Source organism: Lepeophtheirus salmonis, chromosome 3 (genome assembly GCF_016086655.4).
Source record: "Lepeophtheirus salmonis chromosome 3, UVic_Lsal_1.4, whole genome shotgun sequence".
Lineage (NCBI taxonomy): Eukaryota > Metazoa > Arthropoda > Copepoda > Siphonostomatoida > Caligidae > Lepeophtheirus > Lepeophtheirus salmonis.
The window spans coordinates 29469306-29497017 of record NC_052133.2 but is presented as its reverse complement, the minus strand read 5'-3'; the positions used below and the strand labels follow the sequence as shown (position 1 = coordinate 29497017).

Below are 27712 nucleotides of genomic sequence, written 5' to 3'. Positions count from 1 at the left end.
AAAAACGCTGTGTCTTCAAAGAGCAAATTCATTGGACCAAGAGTCCTTGCTCAACTATTCAATACCAAAGATACTCCCAGAAAAGAGTAAATAAGATGGCTGATATAATAAAAAGATAAAAAAATGTACCTCAATTATGTTCTCTCATTCACACACATAATGAAAAAAAAATGTTTGTAGAGACCGAGAAGAATAAAACTGTACATAATATTTCTCTACAAAAATTTCATTTCTAACAATGACTCGAGTTAAAATATGAACATTACAGACATAGACCATTTTAAACTATCAGATTTCAAGTTGATGTGTTTTTTTTTCCTGATTGATATGTTTGTCGTCTCTTTTCTTAGAGTTTATTTATTCAATTGTAACAAAGCTATCAGCCAACTAGCAAAACAAAGACCACTTGATCAATATTTGCACAAAGTAAGTGAGTTACCTAAAAATTCCCTCGCTCTGTAACTATCTGCGAACCCTCTATCAAGAAGTCACCTTTGTAACTAGAGTATCAAGATTAGTTCTACAAAGGAAAAGTTACATATGCAATAAGCAAAAAAGACAGAAAAGAATAGACTGATGATATTCTCTGTGTTAAAATAAAGTGTCGAGGTCTGCATGACAATTTGAAGAATGTTTTGGAGGAGAGCAGCTAAGCTGCCATTACGTTTTATTAAATCAGCTGCAAGTAGTCATAGAAGAAAAGGAAATAAACTCAAATCCCACTCTGTATATAGCAAGGACACATTTACAGAAAATTACACTGATATTTATCCTCAATTCTACTCTGAGCCCACCAAGGACTTATACTTATAACTCCTTATCAAGTCTTCAATCCAAAAGCTCAGGTGACAATTACAAAAAGTATAGCAATTGCTCTAGATCATATTTTCAACATCTCTATATATACATAATACTAAAATTTGCCTATTATTCAGTCCCTAATTATTCTGGGCAATGCCGGATACTAGCGTTAATGTTCTAATAAAAATGTATCTTCTATGAAAAGGTAATCATAATAAAAAATTAGAAAATAGCTCAGCCAGATTGAGCAAGAGCGGGAGCGCGCTCATTGATTGAAAAAACGAACGGAAGAGAGAGTGGGGTCACAAAATGGGGTAGTGAGTAGAAGTGTGTCAACTAACGCAATCGTTAACCCCTCCTTCATGTATTGTATATTTACAAACCTATCAAAATGGGTTTTATCATTGATTAGTCTGTTTCCAATTAGTTAATGTGATAAAAAAAAGGTTATGATTAGCAATGAGGTCTAAAAGCTGTTTTCCCATCCAATAAAGGAAGGAAGTGCAATTTATTTATTAAAGAGTTTTAAATCGGAAATCCCTTAGGATCCATTATACTTATATAATATATGTATTTATATAACAATTCTGGTTTTCTTTCTTTCCATATATTTTTTTTCACACTCAGAGCCTCAATAAACAGTTTTTGATCCTCTTGGGAATAAATGTCTTCTTTTTATTTTTTAATCTTTTGTTTCAAATCATGAATCAATCAATAACCACCTTTTACATATTATATGTAGCTGGTGTAAAAATATCAAGTAAATCATTGGACCTTGTTATGCTCAATGAACAACTTAACTGCCAGTATGTTAAAAAGACAAGGTAACTCTGCAATTTTGAAAAATGTTTGGGAGAAGAGTATCCTAGTCGTCATGACGTTTTATTTGCTATAAGCAGCTACCAGAAGAAAATAATAAACAAAAATTCCCCTTCTTATCTAGCAAGGACATAGCAAGATTTACTCATATGTTGATCCTCAATTCTACTCTTATATCTCCCCAAAAACATTCAAGCTACTCTTCTTTATTCGTGGTTATACTTTACACTTATATTTTCTCTCCTCAAGAATCAAAGAATAATGATTCAGCTTTGGAAAATTAAAACCACTGAGCAAATTGAAAACCACTAAAATCTCCCACGCTATAAAATGGTTAGAATTTAGAACTCTACCAATAATCTACTGCCATTTGAGGACTGTAAGTTCCTGAGCCTTACCATATGAGGTGCGTCAACATAGAAAATATCTTGAACAAAAATCAAGAAAAAGAGAAAATCTTATTTTATTTTTTACTTCATACATATATGTATATATATAACCCAGATATATTTGATTCAATTATAGACTTTGTACTCAAATTTGTGGGTTAATTTGTTAAGATACCCAAGAATTTCAGCTATTAATTAGAACATTTATTTGATTTAAAAGACTTATAAGGCCCCAATATGGCCTTTCAAATAAAATATGTCAATTTCTTATTCCTTCATCGTAACGATACAACGCTAAGTTCAATATGTGACGCCTCCAAAGCGTATTCATTAAAGAATACAAATATAAACAACAATTAATTTTGAAAAATATATTTCAAGATATCTTTTGTCTTGATGGATCATATATCCCAAATTTCTTCTCAGTGAGTGAGTCTTGAATTTGGATGTAATTATATTAACTGACAGCAAAATAATTAATAATTTAAAAATATTTATCAGGAAATAAATTCCAGCAATGGCAATGAAAAACTGACCAATATATTACTAAAATAATTATTATAAAAAAACCTACTTTTACACGTCAAAACATCTAACTGTCTTGAGTCGTCCGTACCATATTTTTTTTAAGAAGTTGTGTGAATTATAGAACTTAACTGTGTTTCATTATTTCTTTAGAATTCCTAATTGTCCACAATTACAATACATTAATATTTATTTCCATGGAGTACACACATAAATTATAGTTGGGCTCTCTCAGAAGAGTTTTTTCTTAATTATAACACTGGATTTCCGTATTAAGTATTACTAGAATAAAGGCCGTTCATGCTTTTGTTTCATTTATTTCTTTTGCATGAAGGATTATGAACAAATCAATGCATTGTATGTAGATATGATGTAACCTTTATGAATAATCTCTGTCTTAATTCGAAATAAATACTCACAAAAACATCAAAAAAAAACTAGAGCAAAGAAATAATAAAATAAAGATTCACGTAATTATGTTTGTGTCAATGCGTCTTTTTTATACTGAATGACAGAAATGACAATAAAAATACGTCAGGACTTTATTCTATTTTACTTTGCAAATGTTTCTTTGAATGCATTTAAATTAATGTATAAAATATTGAATAAAATTTTGTAGATGTCAGCTTCATTTCTCCCCCCACCCCTTTCTTTTCCCTCTCATTCCATTTTTTTATTTTTGGATAAAGTATACATATATTATGTAGAATTTGATTGAAAAGTTTTTTTTTCTTTTATACATATTACTGGAGTTGTAGAAAATTTGAGCTAGAACGTGTGCAAGATGTTTTTATTGTTGGAAACCTGAACAGTGTTTTATTTTATTATTATTAGCTTTTGGGAACTTAATATATATTGCTACCGTTTCCGGTATTTTTCATAGTTTTCCAACTAAAAATAGAAAAAAATGCCTTAAAGGGTTAAGTAATATGTCCATAAAAGGAGCATTCGCATATTTTTGTTTGGAGTAAAGCTAGCTCAGAAATTATAACAGGAATTTGATTTCTTGCAAGGACAACTTTGTTTAGGGTGAGTGTGTTGGTCAAACGTTTGAGGAGTCACACCATCGGAAGGCCAATTTTATGTAGTGTATCTACAATCAACGCTTTCATCATCATTTTATTATTGTACTGTTTGAAATGCATCAGTATCCCAGTACCTGTTGTGGTACCAGTATACAGAAAAACACTAATGCATCATTTACAAAACCTCTCAGACCTTTTATATTAAACGTCTAATTTAATGAATTAATATTTGGCAGCTTTAATAAACCAAAGTATTCTTACAGACGTCATATGCTTTAGAAAAATAAAATAAAACTTTTTCAACATTTATATAAAAACGAAGATAATTTAACGAATTATTTAGAGATTAAAATATTTTTTTAGCATTTTCTAAAGATAACTTTCTAATTCTCTTCTATCTCCAGTCAATACATCTTTTTACACCCACACAAAAGGATTTCTCATTTCCCGGGAAATATCATTATCATATATGTAACTCTTTTTAAAAAAACATGTTTCAACTGAAGTGTCACATATCATACTCCTTCAAAACACATATTATATACAAAATATGGGACTTTTGTGCTTGTAAATAAACAGTTTACAAATTATTTACCAAAACACATAAATATGTGTTGGCTTTTTTCAGGTTGAATTGGAGATATTCACAAACCACGTAGCTATATAGGGAGGGGTCAGGCCTAGGACCATGGGTATCCTTATTGGTGTATTGTGGTCAAATTATTACTACGTAGACGGGAATAATATTATGACAAAATGGATAAATGACGTCATAGGGATTAGGGGACAAAAGGTCGAAAAATAAAAAAATAAATTCATGGCAAGAATAACAACAAATTATTCTTGTGCATGTAAGATGCTTAAAGTTTTACAAAACTAAGTCAATGGGGCATGAGCGTTGTTTACTTATTACAGAAAGTCATAATTTAATCTTCACAGCCTTTTAATAATAAGGAAATATCTTAGCTAGACGAAAAATATATATTATTAGAGTAGGAGGCGAAGGGTCGAGTCTTTTTTTAAATATTCAGACAATTAGTACTTTGGAGGATCATAAAAAGTTCATGGAATGTCTCAATATCAGAAGGATGTTGTGAATTTGTCTCTTATGAAGAGTTCGGAGAGAGAATAAGGACTTGGAGTCAATCGGTGGACTGAAAGATGAGGCCGTAGGAGATCACATTTTATCATGACTTTTTCTTGTACCTTGGCTTCATCCTTCAGTCCACGGATCGACTCCGAGTGCCCCCTCTTCCCCCCTTCCCGAGTTCGCCATAAGTGACAAAATCACAATCTTATGTAATTATTATTAGAAGTTTGATAGGATTGAATTTCAACTTTCCGCTGTAACGGTCTCCAATTTTGAGATAGAAAGTGAAAGTATGATGTGTGGGAAAATTTACAGTTCAGTTGCAATATTGATTTGTTAAATTCCTTTTTATTGAGAAAAGAATGAATAAGAAGTTGATCAAATGATATATAAGCCTATTGATATTTGAATTTATTTTTCCTTTTTTATACAATATAATTCAGTATGAAAGGGACTACAAAAATTTCCAGACAAAACCTCGATAAATTTCTGTTTTTAAAAAATTACAAATAAATCAATATTACTACTGAAATAGATTTCGTAGAATCAACTCCTACGTTATTTCCCTCCTATATTCTTATTGCTTAAAAATACCTAAGCAATTCTCATTATGCCTTTCTATGCCAATACACACATACGTTAAGAGAAATACTAATAATTTCTTCATATACATATTTAGAAAAGGAAGTAAAATTAATCTTACAGCAATATGTTTTTTATGTATGAATATATACTGCCTCTGTGTTTGGAAAGAAAATTGAATTTTTGTTTTTTGCAAAATGGACCGGTATTTTTTCTATATTTTATTTTTCTTCCTACAAAGTACAAACATAGAATATTTCCCTCTCTTCATTAATAGATTCTCTTTACTCTTTTATCCTCTTTTTTGTGTAATAGTAAATAATTAATGAAATATAAAATAACCCACACTGAAAGAAACATACAAAAATATAACAACTATAAAATACTTTTTAAGAATGATGCTTACATTAAAGTTACTTCTAATTGTACCTTTAATATGTAAGTGTCTCTCCGGGGATCCCATTTTCATGGTGTGTCTCAGGCTTTTACATCTATCTATGGTGATTTTTTTTTCAATAAATCATAATTTTGGGATTTTTTTTTCGAAAAAATCCCAAAAACCAAGCCCCTCCCAAAATATAATCCTGGAGACGCCCCTGATCATAATATATCATTATTTTTAATGGATTATTATTATTATTATTTCGCCATTACAATCAAAACAGTGCTTACATGACGGTCAGACTCGACGATTTCCATTATTTTATCCACATTTTTGATTATTGGCCTTCTAAAAGTGTACAACAAGATGTTGGGAGACTCAAAGTAGGCGATACTATTAAGAAAGTAACCCCCACCGCGTTTTCAAAAATAAGCAACATTTAGATTCTTATTGGGGTCCTTCCCCCCTATTCGTTGAAATAAACTAAAGGGAAGCATAGGTTTGCTCACTTAGTTCCACAGAGAGCCCCTAGAGGTTTAATCCCTTTTTTGGTAATAATTGAATTAATTGGGAGGCTAATTCAAGCCTTAACCTTTAGGATGCAATTAATGGCTAATATAATTGCAGGGCCTTTATTGTTAGTATTATTAAGATGGGTAGCAATAATACCATACAACATAATTTTGGCCCACAGGCTGAAACCCACATTTATTGTTGTAATTTAAGCCGTAGAACATTTTATATTACCATTAAAATTTCCAACTTAAAAAGATTTGGCCTGCGTTTTTAGATATAACTACGATTCAATTCCATGTTTTGACATGAAAGAACCATATACATGAAAATCAAACAAAATAACAAATTGATACGAACGTTTCAGCAATTGAAAAATAACTTATTTTTTACTTTATCTTGATTAAAATTAAGGTTAAATGTATATAACCTCACAAAAATCGAATAAAATGAAGGACCTTACTTTTTTTTTTTTTACCTCAAGTGCTTCATATCCTAGCTGAAGTTATAGAATATACCCTATATTTTAGTTATAATATTGATAATTAATAAGAAGACTGATAAGGTACAGAGCGCGTTGAGCGTTAACTTTGTTAAAGATTCATAGATATTCACACACTATAATTTAATTTAGCAAAGATTGTTTTATGGGTAGACTTATGAATCTGATTACATGTGTCCTTAAGATTTAAGATGGGATCGGTCTAGTCTTCAAAATTTTGTTTAGCACCTTTATTGTATATATACAACCTTTCCTCATTCAAAAAGAAACAGAAATCCAAAATTAGTACCAACTTTGAAATTATTATTCAATAATCATTGTAAGGAACAGTTTACTATAGCATAACAAGAGCAGCTAGTTCGAAATTCAATCAATCAACGTTCAGAACTAAGAGAGAGAAAAGTAGAAAATCAACAGTTGACATAAAAAATATTGATAATGACATAATACGCATTTTAAATATTTGACAAATTTTTTTACTAATATATAGAACTACTGAATCTTTGATTCAATTATAACCTCTCAAAAAAAAGATATATTGGTATATAAAAAAGGAACTTGATTTATAGTATACCATTACTATCTCTCTTTCTCATTTTCTTTCTTGCCCCCCTTCCCCCTTTCTTTCCCAACAAAAACTACCTTTAAGGATTATAATAATACAATTTATTCCATTCTATATTTCTCATTGGTAAATTTTACATATTTATTTTTCAGTTCAATTTTGTGGGGAAACTTCTTGGACCGAAAGGAAACTCTATGAAGCGTTTACAGGAAGAAACGATGTCAAAAATGGCGGTATTGGGTCGGGGATCCATGCGGGATAAACAAAAGGTACATTCAAAGTTATTTAAAAATGTAATTTAGCCGATTTTTGTAGAAAAGTTCTAGGGATCATTTCAATCGATCCAAAATGCTATGTATAATATTCGTGATAAATATTCTAAAGAAGTAAATATAATTTATTAGAAAGCAATTGAAAATATAATGTATTACATTATTTTTCTGAAAATATGTGTTTAAGTCTGTGTTTCTTTCTGCATGGGACGCAATTCTATTTCTTATGGAGAAAATTCTATTCCTCACGCTGTTTTCAATTAAAAGTTCAAAAATATAATATTTCCTTAAATAACAACAAGAAAATGAACAATGTGAAAGTTGGTTTTAAATAGGTTTAGAACAACTGGTTCTCTTCAATGAATACTCAATTCTATAACAATTGTTTGATATACAAGAATAGTTACTAACCTGACAAGATCTAATATTTTAAACTCTAAGAGGAAGTCTAATTTTTGTTGAAAAATTCAAATTACTCTGTTTCATTATTTTCTTGTGATAAGTACTTTGAATTGATTTCGAATTTTTAACATTCCATAATGTTTTCAGTACTAATCATCGTTTAAAATTTTATTGAATTTTTCTGGTATACTAGCACCTTGGATCTGCAAACAAGTCGTGCCTGACGGTCACACGGTGTTATCTCCCTAACAGAAAAATACCCTATGTATTTTGTGTCTGCTGACTTTTCTCTCGTCTCACTTGATACGTCATGTCATGGCTATTTTGTAATTTATTATTTTTTTATCAATAAAGGAAGAAATAAGTTATATTCAACTTAGCCCCGTTTACAGAAGGAAAAGAATAAAATTCCTTGTTGATACCTTGTAGTCCTTGTATATATATATATATATATACTGGCTATGTTATTAATTCCATGAATAAATTTTGCCTACCATTTAGAAATACAAATGTATAGCTTAGCTATGTTTTTACTAAAATATTACTAAGCATTATAGTAATATACTATCGAATAAAATACTATCTAGGATTTTAATATTATGAAATATATTTATACAACTGGGTGGGTGGTTTTCAGGGGGTTTAATCAACTTTTCGAATTTTGAGAAGGGGTTCAAGTAGAAAGTTGTGTATTTGGTATAAATTTGATTCAATAAGAGCTCGAGGAAATGACATCCTTAAAAAATGTGTTTTTTTTCATATAGTTCATTTTCTTTTGAAGATATTGGGACCTATGATTTTATTTGTAATAAGAACAAAACTTGAACCATTTGAGTAATTATTGTAGGTTAAAAATACCAGCAAAGTTTATGCAACAATTCAAATTTCTGACCATAATTCGTTAAAATGGGACAATACTTTTAAAAAAACTCACAAAATATGTATAAATAAAATTTCAAGTCAATTGGGGAATCTTCCAAATACATAATTGATTTTCAACCCACTTTAATGTATAATCTACTAATACAGTGGTTCTCAAGCGACATAAACAGTTGAACAATTTTACAACTTTATCTGTATTAATAAAGCTAAGTTTATTTGTCTGTATGTCGACGCCATATTTTGAGTGCCCATCTTGAATCTATATGAATAACATACACACATTGTAAATTTTTCGTAAAAATAGTTTTTTGCATTTGTGTATTATCGTATGGCCCTTGTATAACTTTCTAAGTTGATACATAATAGCTCTTTACCTATGTAAAAAAATATATATTATATATATATATATGTATGTATGTTTTGAGAATATAAGTTTATAAGACTTTTCTTAATTGATTTCTTAATGAGAAAGAAGTTTCTCCTTAACAAAAATTAGATTATTCTTTGATTAAATGAAATGACTTTTTTTTATTCTTCTCCTTTATATTTTTGTGTAGAATGTGTTATGCACATATTAGATTGATACAACAAGGAATAATGGAGGAAAATTAGAGTACCTACTAGTATTGGGATGAGGTCTGGAAAATTTCAGACCAGTTTAATACCAAAATGATTTTAGCAACTAATTCGCACCAACTTTTGTCTGGACTGTACTTGTAAAAAAATTCCAAATATATATTAAAAAAAATCTTGATCATGTTTATTTTTTGAAAAAAAGAAAAATATTAAATGTTACCCTTTTAAATTTAGGTCAACCGTCTTAATTTTGTGAGTCTATCATTTTGAAATTCTGTTAACAGTTTGAATTTCGTTAGTCTATGTAAATATGTTTAATCCTAAGAGATTATAAAATGAATCTTACCCACAAAAGCTTTATGATAGAAATTTTCTATGTCACTTTCAACTTACTAGTTTTATAAGTATTGGACCGAAGGCTTGAAATTTCCCATCATGCAAATAATTATTTTCTAAAATTACTTATATTATTTGATTAATTATGATTGATTTCTTAAATATTGAGGTAGTCAAACTGATTTTAATTGTTGAGCTTATATTTTATCAGTGAAATATGTTTCTTTGCCGATGTTTTTACTCGACTTAGAACTCAAGTCAATACTCAATTACTCTAACTCATACCCATCCATTACAACTCTAATTTAACACTAATGCCTATAAGACTTTCTCAATTTCTGTGAAATTGCCTTTGAGCAGGGGAAACAAACTTTTAAATAACCTGATCCCTGGAAATATCGGTTACTAAATAAGGTGAAGTTTAAGTATTTTTATATTATTTGAAGAAGATACTGTATGGTCTTCATGTTAATCATTAACATTAAGGGTGTGAAAGCTATTTTTCAGAGCTCACGGGTAAAGTGTTTTTTTTATTATTATTACAAGGGGATGTAGCCAAATTTTGAGGAAATTAAGGAATTTTTGCTTTTTAATAGAACATTTAATATTTGAAAAAAAAAATTCTGATAATTTCATTATTGAAATTTAATTTCGAAAAAATTTTAAAAAAATTAATTTTCTGTGAAGAACTTACCATTTGAAAATTTTTCCCCCAAAAATTAATATCTCAAATTTTGTTCCAAAAAATTTAATTTTTTGAGTATAGCTATGATATTTTTAAATTTCTTTGAATTTCTTTCTTAAAACCAAGCCCTCCCCCCCCCCAAAAAAATATAAATATATATATCCTGCATATCATCCTGATTACTTAACTTAATCCGATATATTAAACAGTAAGTCACTAACAATCTAATTTTTAGTGGATTCTTTATAATGAGATAATTAAAAGCGGGATGTCACGTAAATTTTGCTTAAATGTAAAACCTGAAAAATCCTTGGATTCCAAAAGTGAAACCTACATACATAGTAGGTAAATATCAGAGGAAAGGCTCTGTGGCTTATCTATTAAGATCCTATGATGAAAGGTTAGCTGACGTCTTAAAACATTTTTTCCTGTATTTATATATGTCGTAGTTTTCTTATCTAAATGGAATAGAAAGTTGGATAAATATTGGGTTATATTGAATGTTTATTCTATTTTTTTTTCTTGTATACATTATCAATTTATAATCATTTACCTCTTATCTTATCATTAGAGCCTGATATCTAAGCGAATAAAAAGATTAAGCTTCATTTATTATATACAACTTTCCTTTTGTTCATATTATATACAAACATCTAGTAAAAGAAACCACTAAACATTTCCGTCAACAAACAAATAGATAAAGGGACCATTATTCGTAAAGAAAGCAGTACTTTTTTTTACTTTCTATCTGTCAACACAAAAATAAAATATGAATCTGGATTAAATTTACATTTTCAACTAATTTTCTACATTTCTATTAACAAATATGTTTTGTTCCTGTAAATTGCACTTAAAGTAGCAAAAATTTGCAATGAAAGAATTATAAATTGATAAATTTCTTTTGAAAGGCCATATCGGAGCAAAAATAAGTCACACTAACCACATCAAAGATTTAATCTATAGTTAATACTTTTGAGTTTAACAACTCGTTCCTGAAATTTTGAATGACGGAACGGAATATATCTGAAATATTGGACTAGATGTAAAAAAAAAAAAAATCTTAATTTTTGTTCAAGATTAATTGGTTTTTTTTCTTGACCTACCACATATGATAGTTTATGAATATAAATCAAATATTTCCCTCTAAAAATTTATGTTATGAGTAATAATTAATATTCAAGGAAGTATCCTTTTTTTTTCTTTGACGTAAGGAAAATAATATTAATAAGTCCTATATAATACATTTTTCCTTCTTGTACAAAAAAGAAAGTTATCAAATTCTGTTTGGTAACTCAGAAGATGAACTTTATAGAAATACATAAATGTAAAGCCAGTAGTTACTTTGATGAAATATATATATTGTTCTTTCTTTTTTGATATAGTTTCTATAGGGGAGCTTTTTAGCACCTTTCTATAACATAGACTTGTAAAAATATAATAAAAAGTTTGTTATAACTTTTAGGGGGGGGTTAGAATAGTGGTTTTTTACACAATAGATTCTTCTTGATTAAGAATATATTATTTCCTCTTAGGATTGACTATGAGTCAATAAAAGTCATCAATAAATAACTTCTTGACTGATCTCATAAATTGCATCAAAATTGAAAGTAATGACGGCCTCCTGAAAATGTTTCAAAATTAAATATAATTAGGTGCAAAAGGCAGATAAAGTTCCAAAACTAAATATGAATAAGTCGATTCTATTACATACATCTAATAAATAAATACTATTTAAATACATTGGATATGAAATATATTTATATTGGGGTTACTTTTTCGGCTTCTAAAATATTAATTACTTATTACAATTAGTCAAATAATCTCCTTAGTTATATTTAATTTCCAAATATTTTCACATAACCTTACATTCCTTATTTATTAAATACTCCATAATAAAATTTAAGGTTAAACTTGAATAAATTTAACTACACATTTCCTGAAGTTGTGATATAAATATTAATTATTTAGTTGTAGCTATCATATAAAGCAATTTAGAAAAATAGATTAACTTCCATATCCTCCATTCTACTGGATTTTTGTATGATTAGACGTATTTTGTAGGAATTGTATTAAAGATAACGAGGTAAATAATTTATCTTCTGAATGCTGGAATGTTTTTTATCTTTATACATATTTATGTCATTTCAAAATATAGCTCTGAATCGAAGTTATACTAAAAAAAAAGGCTCTACAAGACAAACCTATTGTGGCTGAAAATTTTAATGGTAATTTTCATGTTCAATGAAGTAACAACAATAAGTGTGGGATTTTCTGGCGGAAGAAACTGCTGTTCCATAGTGAAATAAACAAATGTCCTATCAATCTTGAATAAACTTCGTCAAATGGCTTTAAGAGTTAAAATAGACTTAGTACGCATACTTTGAATACTAATAGATGCCAATGAAAAACAGAGATATTTGAATGATATCAAAGTAATAAGTATTGTAAATCCTTTTGAAAATGGCTAGATTTGTGCGATTAATTTTTTTATTTTTTGGATTGATTAGGGATGAGAAAAAAAGGATAATTATAGAAAAATATCCTTCACTTTTCATTATAACAGTTAATTCATCTTCTACACTGTGGAAATAAGGCTGTATACCAATGTAATAAAACTGGGGATCAGAGATATATATATTTGAAAGACAGTAAAGGTGTAAGTCCTTTTATTTGTTGGTTTAATTTTGACATCGAGTAGTTCACTATTTTACTCAATATATTTATTCTGATTAAACTTGTTTGTGTGGGCCACTAAAATGGCCGACATGGTCAATGCTGACGTTATTTCTTATAACTATTATTAATACAATTATTGGGAATAGTTCCAAAAATGGCATAGCAATCATTATTAATCTTCCTTCTTGACCTTTTGTTTATTTTAAAGTCTTTATTTATTTTAGGAGGTCATTAGACATTGAATGAAATTCAACTCATAAACTGTTTTTCCTTTTTTCTATGTATCCAAGGAATGCACCCTTGTTTCCCTTCTTTTCTCTTTTTTTGACTAACTACGGGCAATTCTTAAGGAATTGAAAGAACTTTTATTTTAATTATTATTTTGGAAATAAAATAAATAGATTAAACCAAAAAAAAAAAAATTATTCCTTCAGAAATTCATTACAAGATTGATTTATTTCAATTATCTCTTTCATTACATAACTATTATACTCTAAAAAATTAATCATTCTGAACGATTAAACCAACACTGGAGAACCACAGGGAATTGACTTTTAGATGGGTCAAAGGGAAAAGAATAAAATATGTTTGTCAAAGACTCCATTGACATTAGAATTTAAAATATTTTAAGAAACATATGTCGAACTCACCTGTTATATGTACTTGTAAATATCCTTACCCCTATTTTGAATTGTCCACATATCTAAGTTCTCCATATTTCTGTTATGATTAAATATTTTGTATTTAGGGATTTGTCTCAAAACATGTTTCCTCATAGACAATTTATTAAATAGAGTACAGGAACATAATATCCCTTTTTATAATGCGTGGTAATCAGACTATAGAACTAGTAGAAGGATGGGCGTGGTTTAATTATAGGGGCAAGATTGTAAAGTTTTTTTGAAAATACAGTCAGTCCATATATCATGCGTTTGCCGTCGAAAGTAAACATTGCCGAAAAATGGTTTGACAAAATACTCAATAATGTTAAACACATACAAACTTAGCTCTAGAATTTTCATTGGTGCGATTTATGAAAATCATTAACTTAATTCAATTTCCAAAGTTTACAGAAAAACGATTTTTTCCATTCATTTTTATAATTTAAAATTTGCAAAATTATTTGAAAACAAATAGCAATATGGATAATAAAGCCAAAGAGTTCAAATTGATGTCCTTATATATGATGTTATGTATGAATTTTAAATTGGCTCATACAGCTCTTCTGCTAACCCCTGGAATACAACAATATAACAAACTGTTTTTCCTTTTCTAATCCACCTAAAATACATCCCTACTCATACATAGACGTAGACAAGGATCTAAAATATGATTTCTTTTCCTGTTTTACGTCTTTACATTTGAAATAAATGGTTATACTAGATTCATATACATGTGTATATCAAATATGTAATAAATGTCTTACCTATTACTCCAAACTTTACCGTCATCATCATTTGTCATTCAATCATAAAAAACTAGAGCGTATGTTGACAAATATATGTCATTAAGAAAGACGGGCGTTTAGTTCAGACTCAGTAAGAAAGAGAAGGGGAGGGGGACTCCAATACCCCCTCGTTGAGATTCCATGTATATTAGATTGGTTCTTATTGTAATTTGTGATAAAAAATGAAGAAATATAAATTTTAAGTCTTAGCAATCAATGTTTAGAAGCTGCACCGGTCCATTGAAGTCATTTATTTCACACTTTTATCAAAGAAATATCATTCTTAACGAAAGAATAGAGGATTTTATAATTAATAACTATTTTAGATAAATAAACCTTATTTTTTTTTAAATTTAAATAAAGTTTTCCTCTTGAGTGAGTATTTATTATACAAAATGACTTATAAAGTATTGTAGTATCGCGTATAGTGCGCACTTTTTGTTATCTTTATGTAGTGTTGTGTCACCCCTTATTTATTTGGTCCAGTCAGCCTTAAGCCAGGTTCTGAATACCGTTGGTCCTACGGACTGTCAGTAGTAGAACTGATTTAAAAAAAGAAAAATGAAGGAGAGGGACGTCAACACGAACCGAACTTTATAATCTATAGGATTGATATGCAGTACAGAACTGGATGGGAAGGAGATTAAACAGTGTGGAACTGCAGTCTTAAGTCCTAAATAAGGAGTGACACAAAACTACCTTAATGTATAACATATAATCTAAACTTCCTTTGACAAACATTTTTCAAAGATAAAAAGTGCTTTTTTTTTTAAGTTACATTGACTATTTTGTAGGTAACCCTTCTATTTGTTTCATAAAATTATGAAATTGACAAATTCAAGGACCCAGCAAAATTTCTAAGCCTTGAGCTAATTTTATATTGCTTCATTTTTTACTATGCCCACATAACATTTCGGAAAACTTAAAATAAGAGCCAGTCTAATTGGATATACACATATCAACAGAGAGATAATGTCATGTTTTATCGTTCATGTTATTAACTATTGACGATTTAGTATATTTATTGATAGCTTGAGGCAAGTCATGAGTGAGTGACAAGATATTGAAGGAAATTGTAATTAAATCAATATTTATACTTATGTAGGGTTATTGATATAACTGAGATTTAGAGAGCCACATATAACAAATGCCAGTTTGTTTGTTTTTTCTAATCAAATGATTCTCTATACTACATACTGCTTTCTTGTCTATCTTACTTGAGTTCTATACCTCCGGCACAAATCCGAAACACCATCAACGTAACTAGATAACTTAGAGACTTTTTATCCTTATTGCTAAAGGTCAAATGGAGTTGCATCGATTATATATGTATATGCAGAATATTTAATGCTACAATGAATCCATTTGATTTAGGAAATTGAAGTCAGTAACCATGTCATATGTATATTTCCTTCTGTAGAAGCGACAGAATATCAAACCTACGCACATTGAGTTCATAGAATAACTTCTTCCGAGCGTATTTCCACTGAGCAACGTTGCATCAATTTTACTTTCTTTTTATGAAGAAGTAGGTTGAGAGAAGCAATGGAGAATGTCATGTGTCCTATATATTTTAAAAAATGTAGAGTGGCGGAGTGTCGGGAGCCACAAGGACCATGGTTTCCTCTGGGACGAATAATGTATAGGATGCCAAAAGTTAGAGTGGGCCAAGTTAGGAATAAAACCATCAGATTTGATTTTTTTTTATTGATATGGATATAGATTGTTGAGATGAAGGAATTGGTCAATTGTTTCGTGTCTTTTTATTTAGGTTCATCTTTAACCCCAAGACTATATCCATTTTCTTAATTGCCATAACAAGGCAGCTCATCTGTCAAGATTTTGAGAATCTAAATCCTACAATTTTTCTCGTAGGATTTTCCGAAATTGGAAATTCATTGTTCTATAAAACACAAAGGTATTCTATTCTTTATTTTAACTTGTCGGATCATGACTAGCCCCAAAAGTGTCATGATTTTTATATTTACTAAATAAATAGATTCTAAATATTTCAAATCACGATTAACTTGATTTTAAATAAATACTCAAACTGTGATTACTCAAAAAATTACTATTATATGTTTTTGAATCATTAATGATCTGCATTGTCTAATAAAGGTCTTCTAAACCCCTTTACCTCATGTCACTCACATACTGTCTCTGGAGTTGTGCTAAGAGAAAATGCACTTTTTAATTTTTGACTATAAATGATCAAATTGGTGGAAATATAATAATTTCAGTGACTAATCATGTCGTAATAATTAACTATTATAATTTATTGATTGTCAAATCCAATAAAAATAACATAGAATAAGAGAGAATACATAGAAAAGTACATTTCAATTTTTGAAAGCATGGTGCATTAGAGTTTTCTTAGTAAAATCAAGAATAATGTCACAATATTTGTCGATAGCTTTAAATTTGAGAAGATTAAAGACGTCTGAAAATGATTAAATTCGGATCTATTTATGCCCATTTCTTCATATTAAAGGTGTTAATAGGTACTATGGTTGTATAGGTTAAAAATTGATTGAGTTGAACCGAACAAAGTCGATATGGATTGACTGGAGTCGATAAATTAGAAAAGGTAAGCAAAGAGATAATATTAAGTAGCTGCACATACTTACTCCCGTTTGGAGTTGGAAATTTGTTTAAGGAGGCCCAATTATCCATAATTTTGCTCTTCTGGCCCTCCCAAAAACTCCACCAATGTTAATCATCAAGGACGCTTTAAAATAATAGAATTAACTTATATTTTTTCTATATAATGAACTACCCAACTCAAAAACTGTTTCCAGGCCATGTGTGGCCAACGGACAGCTAATTGTAACCTTATGATGTACATTACTTTTCATGTAAAATTGGATAATTTTTTTGAGAACAAAGGACCCAATATTTTATCCTAACTGTAATATCGTGTAGTTACATACAAAGCTGTGGTATAGTTATGTCTAGTCTCTCTTTTTCAAGATTAAAAGAACTCATTAGAATTGAGATTGACTAGAAACTCACATAGAAACAGCACTACAAAACACAATTCATTCGATGAGGTTTAATATTAAAATATGAAATAGACATTGGGTTCATTAGAATGAGAAAATCGACACAACATTTGAATGGAGTAAAAAGATCATCAACTTAATTTGAGTACAGACGAGACTAAATTGTTCGAGTTGACACAACACAAAATAGTATGAGGGACTTGAAATTTTGCAGATTATTACTTTCTGAATTTCCGACAGCAGAAAAGAGCATTGTGCAGTCAAATAAATGATTTACTCCAAATAACGGACACTCTAATATACTTTAGTACATATAATTTTTCAAATTATAAACACTTTGTTCATTTCTAATGTAATTTACTTATGCCTAGTTGAAAAGTAATTACCTTATCATATGCTATGTTAAGTTAATGTCCCATTTATAATCATTATACATTAAAAATGATTTTTCATAATCTAAATTTAATTTAATCTAATTTTGACAAAATATAGATGGAGATATTTTCATCAGTGCACTTACATACGGTGCAAGAGACACGTTTTAATTACCTTGAAATTACTTTTTCAGATTTTTTTCAATGATCGTTCATGCTTAGTAAAAAAAACATATAGGCAATGCTTATTCGGCTTTTTATATCCCTTTGTTGCAGGGAAGACCAGGAGTAGTTGCAACACAGGACATAATAAAATGTACAACAAAGTTGTATAATAAAATAATCATTATTGGGGGGAAAAAGGATATTAGATAACAGATCTTTTTGAGAGGTAAATGTAGTTGTTGTTTTTTTTGTTTTTTTGGTGTATTATTTTTGTAATAATGTAGTCTAACTTGTCATTGTATCATTTAAATTACTGATTAATTTCCCAATATTGATATAATTTTATCAGAATTCAAAACTCACTCAGTGAGAAGAAATGTGAGATATTGTAATGATTACTAGAAAGGGACAAGTACTACCATTTTCCACGCATTATTTATTATTTTATATAATTACACTTCACATTTTCTTTAGGCAAAAGAGAGGTTTTTGAGGGTGAATTTCTTAATCGTCTATAACATATTGACAGTGAATAATTTAATAACTTAAAAGATCTAGTTATTTATTCAACAAAAAATATCATTGATCTAATTTTTTAGATTTCCAACTAAAATTTGATAACTGTTGCAACCACCCCTGGCTGTGGGACAGTTGCAACATTTAAGGAGTCGTATTCATTTGTGGTAAAACACTTATCTGACATTATGTTTAAATACATTCCTACTATATAATATATGTATATTTAGATATGTGGTGTGAAAATTTGGCGAGTCCAAGTCAAACCCACTCGGAGACATTGAGCCAAAAACAGAAAGCGTTGCGGCCCTCCCCGGAGATCCCCCTCCCCCAACTACACATACTAAACTAACAAAACAAAACAAAACAAAAATTGAATCATAATTACATGTGGGATTTAATAAAGCTTTCTATTGTTTGGTTTGGAATGAAATACCTAAATTGAAAAAAAAGCAGAACGTTGACCATTCAAATAAAAACTCTCTATTTCCCGGTTTAATGGTTTGTTTGTACCCTGTATACAAAAATGTTTTTAATTTAGTTTTAGTTGTTTTTTTTCATGTACACATGGGACTAATTAGATGTCCACAATATATTATTAAAGATGGGCAAAATGTAGATGAAAACTACATTTTTAAGATAAGTAAAGAAAAAACTTTTGGGGATATAGTCTTTTTATTTATTTTTCGTTCATTCCGTAAAAAATCGTCAGGTAATAACATCTCTCAATCTCTCTCTGCATATGAATTACCACATACTTTCGGTTCAAATTCATTAATTTGAACTATTGATTAATTTCCCATCCGCTGATATAATTTTATCAGAATTCAAAACTACCTAAATGAGGAGAAATTTGAGATACTACAATGCTTTGCAGAAAGCAGCTTAGCTGTCATAAACTTTCATTAAATTATCTTCGAACAGCTGTGAGAGAAAGTATATACGTACACAAAAGTATATTAAAGACATAGACAGTTCTACGCGGAGAATAACAAGAGCTTACACTTATGACTCTCCTATAAATCTTTATGGTTACTCTCTTTAGAAAGAACAAATATTTAGTTATTTGCAAGAAATCAAAATTATTGAGTGGTTATTGTTGTCTCATTCCCGAATAAAGGATATTAAATGAATATTTAATTGCTTTATTCTGTTCACGATTCCTCGGTCCATAATTTTTTTTCTTTTTTCAGTCAGCAAAGCTTATTTTATGATAATCTCAATGAATAAACCATTTTAAAAAAGTAGATAGATGGTTTATGGTTCCAGGGTTATGTACTCTAGAAACTCAAGATACCCAAATATTACATTCCCTTCTCAACGGGCCACCAAAAAATGTCCGCCATACCTGGCTCAAAGGAGACGTTTTTTTACGATGTATCGAAATCACGATTCTGTTATGGGGGTCTATTTTTTTATTAGAGGGGGGATGCCTGCTTGGAGTGACTAACTATGGATGACTCACTATTAATAGACTGATAAATCCTACTAGAACAAAATTATTGCCAAGATAACGACCCTGTTACGTGTTCCCCCAGATGACAACTTTTCACTTTCTATATCTACAGACCCTATTTTATTTCTGGATGTTGAGTAGCCCAAGAGGAAATATCTAAAGATGATCGATGAGATTGCTCCCTCAATCACAACCGACATTTACTTATTTGTCAGAATAATTCATATAAAAAATTCAAAAATGTTAATTGGATTAAATCTGCTGTCACTTGCATGAAAACAATAAAAACAAAATTTGAAAAGATCATTTCCAGCAACCAAGGCTTGAAGAGTGCTTGTCCAAAGGGCCTCTAGGGATTTGAAATTTTTTAACTCTAGATTAATATATAAAAGATTGGACATGAATAATAATGTTAATGGTTTATTAGGTTTATAGTAGATTTTTGTTCAAGATTTTTTTTGTGTTAACTCACCAAATATATATATTAAATATATTCTTATAACCATGTTCCACATTTCCTCTCAGATGTCTTATAAGAAAATCTGAGAAACTCAAATCCATATTATCTAGTTGACTATATACCTTAAAATATTTTATTTTACAGAATTTTATTTTTCTTTTACTTGAAAGAAAGGGATTTACGTCAAATTAACTTTGACTATCTTATTCCTTTCCTCCCTCGGCTGCTCCCTCACAATATTTGAAATGAATGTTAAAAAATAATATTATAATGTTGAACAAACACACACACAAAAGAGAGAGAGACAGAATATCGTTTTTCCATATTTAGAAAGTACCCCTTTTTTAACGACTCATTGCTTTTAGCATTAACTAAACATTCTCTATTGTTTCCTACCTATAGTTCTTTCATTTTCTGGGGAATTGTCTGTGAGTAAGATCCCGGGGAAAAATGGAAATAGTAAATATCAGGCTCCAGTTAGTGAGATTTAAGTAATTCTTTTTATTCTTTAAGGAGAAATAATAAATTTTAAGGTAGTCCTAGATTTTTTATGATTATCACTATGGGGGCACGAGTTGATTTAGAGCTTGCGCGTCCCACATTTTCGAATTCAGCAACCAGATCTCACCCGCAACAAACATCAATTTTAAATAGTAAGTGATGAAAAAGCTAATTTGTCGTGGATTATATATAATATTAAATGAAACCTATATCATGGCTAGTGACAGCATCCGCCATTATAATTTGGCGCCGACTAATTGACAAATTTTTCTTTATTAATGTAGATTATAGACAATAACTCCCCCAGAAATCCTCAGTGTTAGTCTGCGTTTTTATGAGCACATGTAACTACTCAAAACCATAATACTTATATCAATTCATCAATTCATATGACGTGTTTCCTCCTCAAGAATGAAAAAATAATAAAGAGAGTTTGAGAAAGAAAAAAAAATATGTTGGGATGAGTACTTTAGTCTTTAGGTTGCTCACTGATAAAAATAAAAAAAATCATTTTAACATACCAGTGCTTATATTTAATTCAAATCTTAACATATACTGAAAATGCACATTAATTATGATATAATACATAAGAGACCAATAAAAAAACAAAAATAGATCTTTTTGTATACAGGCACAATCCTTTAATATTTTGTTAATAGGACGGCCTTATTATATCTTACATATAAAAATTATATGATTTACGTCAGGAAAAACTATATAGCGTGCACCCTGTACATACATTCGATATTATATATCTGCACCCTGTTACTTGTTCTCATATATTCATGCATTAGACAGAAAGACAAACGTTGTTTTATTATTATAAATAAGGATTTCTCGGGAATTACCCGTGGGTATAAAACCCCGAGAAATATTGAGATATAAAGCCTAGTCGTATGTATATTGTATGTCTTTATCCATAAAATAGATAACACGCACGCTGAGTTAAAACAATATTTATAATGAGTGAAACAAAAATGAGGTCAGTCCTTTGCATGTAGGTGCGTTATGTACTTATTGTGAAAAGCAATTACATCAAAAAAAGACATTTGAAACACACTGAGTTCCACAATGTGCTATAAGTTTCCTTTAGTCAACAAAAAAATACTGATGGAAAATGGTTGACTCTCAAAAATAGGTCACTCTATCCACTGCTATCCTTGATACGTAAAGATATTTTTAATTTTGTCAATGACTTAACCAAACCTCAGGAGTTAAGTATGACGCTAGTTCTCATAGCTATAAGTCTTAAGCTATGTCAAAAGTCAACAAAAAAGACATTAGTGAAAATATATAACTGTATTATTCATTGATAGCTCACAATTCTATATTTGTTTTCTCTTGAGATGGTGTGTTCCTGTTTGAGTTTGACTCAAGAGACATGAAATGACGATTTTATTATATAACATTTCTGAGTTTGTGGCCTACAAAGAGCAAGATTTTATATTTGTATCAATAAACCTTGATGTTTTAATAAATATATAAGAAAATCTTTCAATCAACAAATCTTAAACAACTTTTAAAATCCTAATTTTTTGAATCTGCTCTTTTTTATTATGACGATATTGTAAGTTTTGTCATTGTGATCAAAAATAAGGAATTTTCTAAGTTTTCTAAAAAGAATGCCCATTTTATAATACGTTCTTTTTACGATTCAAAAAAAAGATACGGGCATAATTTAATTTTTTTTTTCTCTCCAGACATCCACCTACCAACTATTTATTTTGCATTTTTATTTTATTCAGAGCTTTCAAGGCAAAAACTAACACTATGTCATGTAAATGTTACAAAAAAATATATTCCGAAAAGCATTCTGTTGGCCATAAAAGTAGAAATTTGGGGTTATAAAGGTCATTTTCATGTTTTTGAGGTAAAAGCAATAAGGAACACACCATCTCAATTCAAGAGCAATAAATATTTCTTTCTCTATGGATATGATACCTATAATAATATGTATGTTGAAAGGAATTCCTTGATTTATTTACTTACACTAATATAAAATAAAAATAATATAGTTAACCCTTTTAGAGTTCATAATACCTTGAGTCAGCTCCTTAAAATCATTCAAAAGTCAACAATTAAAAACTACTGAAAGGAAAATATATTCGTTTATTTCAAAACGATCATCCTCAAGAATTAAAGAATAATGAATAAAGGTTGGGAAAATAAAATAAAACACTGTTGGGATTGCAAATACCAAAAGGAATGCACTCTTTTACAGCTCTACCTAAATATGGAACTGTAGAATATATAACCTGCTGCTATATAAAAATAAAAGAATATGAAAAATGACAATTTATGAACCCAGTCAATTTGAAGAATTTTTGGGAAGAGAGCACAGCTTACTTGCTATGAGGAGAAGGAAATAAACAGAAACCCCACTTCATATTTTGCGAGAACATAGAAATGAATTATCCTGATTTCGATCCTCGATTCTACGCCGAGTCCAAGAGAGACTTACACTTAAAACTTCTCATCAAATCCTAAGCGTGACTCTCCGTCATTCAAGAGTAAACACATTTTAGACTTAGACATTCCCTCCTAAATAATTAACGATTAATAATAACAGTTTTTGATAAAAACAAAAACAATGTTAGGCACAAAAAAGTATCGATCTTGTCTTAGTTCATAATTTCTACAACAATACTAATTAATGTCATCTTTAAGTTTATAAATCCTAAGGAAACACCTAATTAATGTGGTGTTTTTTTTTTAAAGCTATTTTCATTATTATTTAATACTTGTTGAAAGAACATCTTTGTTATAAAGTTTAATAAAAAATGGGTGTGCTCATGAATGACTGAGATTGAATATCGAAAACGGAATCCATCTCCTTGTACTTTTTTTTTGGTCTCCCAGTTTCTTTCAGCTTATTTAATGAAACGTCATGAAGGATAAGCTGTTCTCCTCTAAAACATTCTTCAAATTGTCAGTGTTAGTTTCTTCTTTTTTTTTTACATACCAAAAATGCTAACGACTTACAACCCTAGAAAATATTTTCCTCCAAGTCTGTACTCCCTGACGTTATTATTTGTTGCAAATAAAGAAATCGGATTGGAAAAGGGAATACTTTGTGTATAGGATTTTTGAAAAAACCCTTTCATAATGGAAGATTTTCCCCTCTACAAGTTCATTTTTTTCATCTCTTAGACAGTGCTCTTGTTTTTTTAGAAAATTAAATTGATTAATAGATACTTACATAGATTTACATATTATGCCATGCATATTATATATTTATATATGTAGGAAGGAAATTATGAAAAAGTTATAAAAAAACTAAAAAGTATTTATACTACTCTGTAGCAGTTTTTTTTTTAAGGGGATCTTTGAAGAAACTTTTAATGATATTTATACGTGTTTCAAAAGTTATGTTGTATACACATAAAAAAATATCTATTTTTTATAAATATTTAACCAGATATTACGAGATTTTACATAGTAGAGATGCATCGCATATATTTCTTAGTGCTGTGTGAACTTGAGTCGAACCGAGACGAGTGAATAAATTATAAAACTAAAAAAAAAAAAGAGAAAATTGAATAGCTACGCATACTTTTAGTGTTTACACACAACTTGAAGAAAAAAGATGCCGCCTACGTGGTTATAGTTTGGCCCCTATTAGCCAACTAAATCAAAAAATATATTTTTTGTAACAGTGCTTTAATCATGGTTTTATTTTTATTGGAGGACGGCTTGATTGAGAAATAGACTCACCATTATTTGTCGAGTCAAATTGAAAAATTATGAACTCAGATCGAGTAGAATCGAGTTCATAATTATTCGAGTTGACACAATACTAATCTTTCATCCAATATATTTCCATTTGAGTTAGTTTCCTCAATTACCAGCCCTAGGTAATTTTACCCTAAACTATATCGCCTCAAGACATTTTGCCTAAAACTATTTCGCTTTAGTGTCTGAGGGTTTGTTGTGGAGTTATAATTTGAAGTCCTTGTTGGACTGAGAGTAGAATTGAGGATCGACTCTCAGTGCAAAAAGGACTTACCCTTATAACTTCCCAACATATACTCAGAGTTACTCTCCATCTTTCATGAACACACGCACTTAGTGATTATTTTATACTTAAATTTTCTCTCTTCAAGAAATAAAGAATAATGATAACAACATAATTTTTTTTAAACTCTCATCATGATGTGCACAGACATAGGGAGTTGGCCTTTTTTGGGTATCACCTCAAATTTTCACCAAACTGTGCCTTGTATATTTTTTTACTTTTCTTAGTTACCTATGTAAAAATCAATTCAAATATTGTCTGAAAATACCCAGCTATTTGCCTGAATATACAGGATCCGCATGCCGAATGTGTCCAGAAAATGATTTTTTTTTAATCTTTCCAAACAGTTATCAGAATAAAAAAATATAAAAAAATTATAAGACTTCGTGAATTCTGATTTATTTTATGCTATCAGCTTCAATTACATTATTTAAACGAGGCCGAAAGCGTGAGCAAGCCTTTGCCAGTGTTCCCCTTGTCAAATCCTGGGATTCCTTCTTGATTCGACTGAGTTCCTCTTTGGTGTCTTTGTTTGTCGTTCGATCATGTCCCGCACACACAAAAAAAGCCATCAAATTCAGATACAGCGAGTTTGGAAGACAAAATTTCCGGCAAGATGAGAGCGTCAAAATTGTCTTGAAGTCATTTGCTACTTTTTTTTAGCAGGGAGCCGAGTCGTGCTGTTGTATGTAAGGTCTCTCATTGGCAACCATGTCGATCCAAGGAGTCACCTTGATCTCTTTCAATTGTTATGTCGTCGAACCTGGTTTGGATTCTAAGGAAGGGCCAGTCCAGAATATATAAGAATACGAATTTGTCAATTGATTCCATTTTTTCCAACTTCCAAGAGAGGCACTTTTCTATAAGAGGTAAAGTGAAGAAATTGGAAAGGTCTCATATTTATTTTCTCAAAAAGTCAAATTAATATCTAATTTTTAAGAAATAAAGAATGAAAAGGTCCCTGAATATTTATCTTTGTCCCAGGCTCTACTAAGAACAAAACAGGGCCTGGAGTCGAGATAAAAGTAATATTTCATTTCCGAGTTATTGTTTTCCTGACGATGACATAGTGCAGTTCCATCTTATTTTTCTATTAGTTCTTTTATATGTATATAAGGGGTCTAATGGATTGATTCTAGAGCCTCTTGAAGCGTGAGTGGATAACTGTGGAATCGAGAAAATGAAAGAAGATATAAAAGGGGGGAGAGGGGGGAATTATAAACAAACATTGACATTGTTTAAAGGAGGGGGGGAGGAGAAGGAAAGAGAATATCATATTGCGCTAAATGGACCAAAATTATATCTCGTACATTATTATAACAAAAATATTTACATTAGAATGTACATACACTCTATGTTAGGGTGAGGAGGATGCCTAACAAATACTTAACCCTTGACAAGATAATGCTTGACCTTCTTTTGATACTACTGTCAATTAACATTAGTAAAAATCACTTTGAAATACGTCACCATAAATATAGGAAAGTTTGCTCTCTGTTAATCTGTGGAGGCCTCATCTCCGGGGGTTTTGCTTAATATTGTAGAACTGTTGGACTACATGATCCAATAAATAACAATGAAGCAACGAGCGTGTGTACTTAAAGCTCAGTGAATTATATTAAAAAAGGAATGAAAAGGGGGAGTGTGAATTTTTTGTTATTGGTAACCTGAAGAGTTTTTTATTTTATTTTTAGGCTATTATCGTTTATCGATCAATTATCAGTATTATTTTTTTTATATTGAAGCGAGAACATCGAAGCATGAAGTGTAAACACAGGTTTGTTTTCTCATGAAAAATGCAGAGTATCATTGAGGATTTCTTGGAAAGTTAACTATAGTAAAAAAAAAAAAACAAAGTTTGATGTCTGTTCGTCTGTGGAGGCCTCATTTTTGAGTGTGCGGTTAATATCCTTGACCTGTATGACACCTTGACGAATGAAATAACAATGGAGTAGCGGCGGGTGTATGTAGCTAAATCTAAACGAGTCATATTATACAATAAAAGGGAGTACATGTTTATCTATATTAAGAAAGAAAAGTATGCTTGTCTGTTTGTCAACACCTGATAAGTGTCATTATTGACGTATTTCACTGCGCAATCTCTGCAAAATAACTTCGTTTATGCACTGAATTAGGAACAGATTTTAAATTTTGAGTTTATAGATGTATAGAAAAAATTGATAGTCACATACAAATATCCAAAAAAGTTTTTATAGTTTTTGATCAATTTTGCCAAAATATCATCGTTATTGTGCTCTATGTAAATATTAATGTATTCATAACAATGTAACACAGTACCAAATAAAGGAAAAGCTTATTTGGATAAAAGTAAGACATCAATCTCACCCTATTGTACAATTTAGGTTGTTAATGAAGAACCATGTTTCAAATTACTTCTTCAAATGTATATATGTATTTTCAGACGCCGTTTCTGTTTACTCTGAGAGTCAAAACGTGTTCTGAATGACTTTCTCACAATCATAGTATCCCTAAAAACATACTTTTGCTATATATTTTTTGTTGATCAGTATTTTAAACGTTAATTTGTTCAAATTAAATTATTTTTGGTTAAGCTATTAATATATCCCTACTATTTATAAAATGGAATATAGTTCAATAGTTAGAGAGTTGAACTATAGTAGTAGTTAGCCAATTCTTCCCCTCAACTATGGAATTATAATTCAATTATTGTTATGAATTGTTCACAGCGTTACAAGAGTTTATTCAAATTCAACCAATTACTAACGCTCTAAA

The 27712-nt window shown here is 29.7% G+C and overlaps 1 protein-coding gene across 3 annotated transcripts in view; it reads left to right on the top strand.

Annotated features, from left to right (window-relative positions):
* The window catches only part of LOC121114880 (protein quaking-B), an 80836-nt gene that overhangs the window by 35363 nt on the left and 17761 nt on the right, over positions 1-27712 (top strand). For all 3 annotated transcript variants that reach the window (XR_011779365.1, XM_040708987.2, XM_071887295.1), the window contains exon 3: positions 7346-7462. Coding sequence is in view for 2 of the 3 variants with exons in the window: in XM_040708987.2 (XP_040564921.1) it covers positions 7346-7462 (117 nt within the window). In the remaining variant the exon portion in view is untranslated. The remainder of the gene's footprint in view (positions 1-7345; positions 7463-27712) is intronic.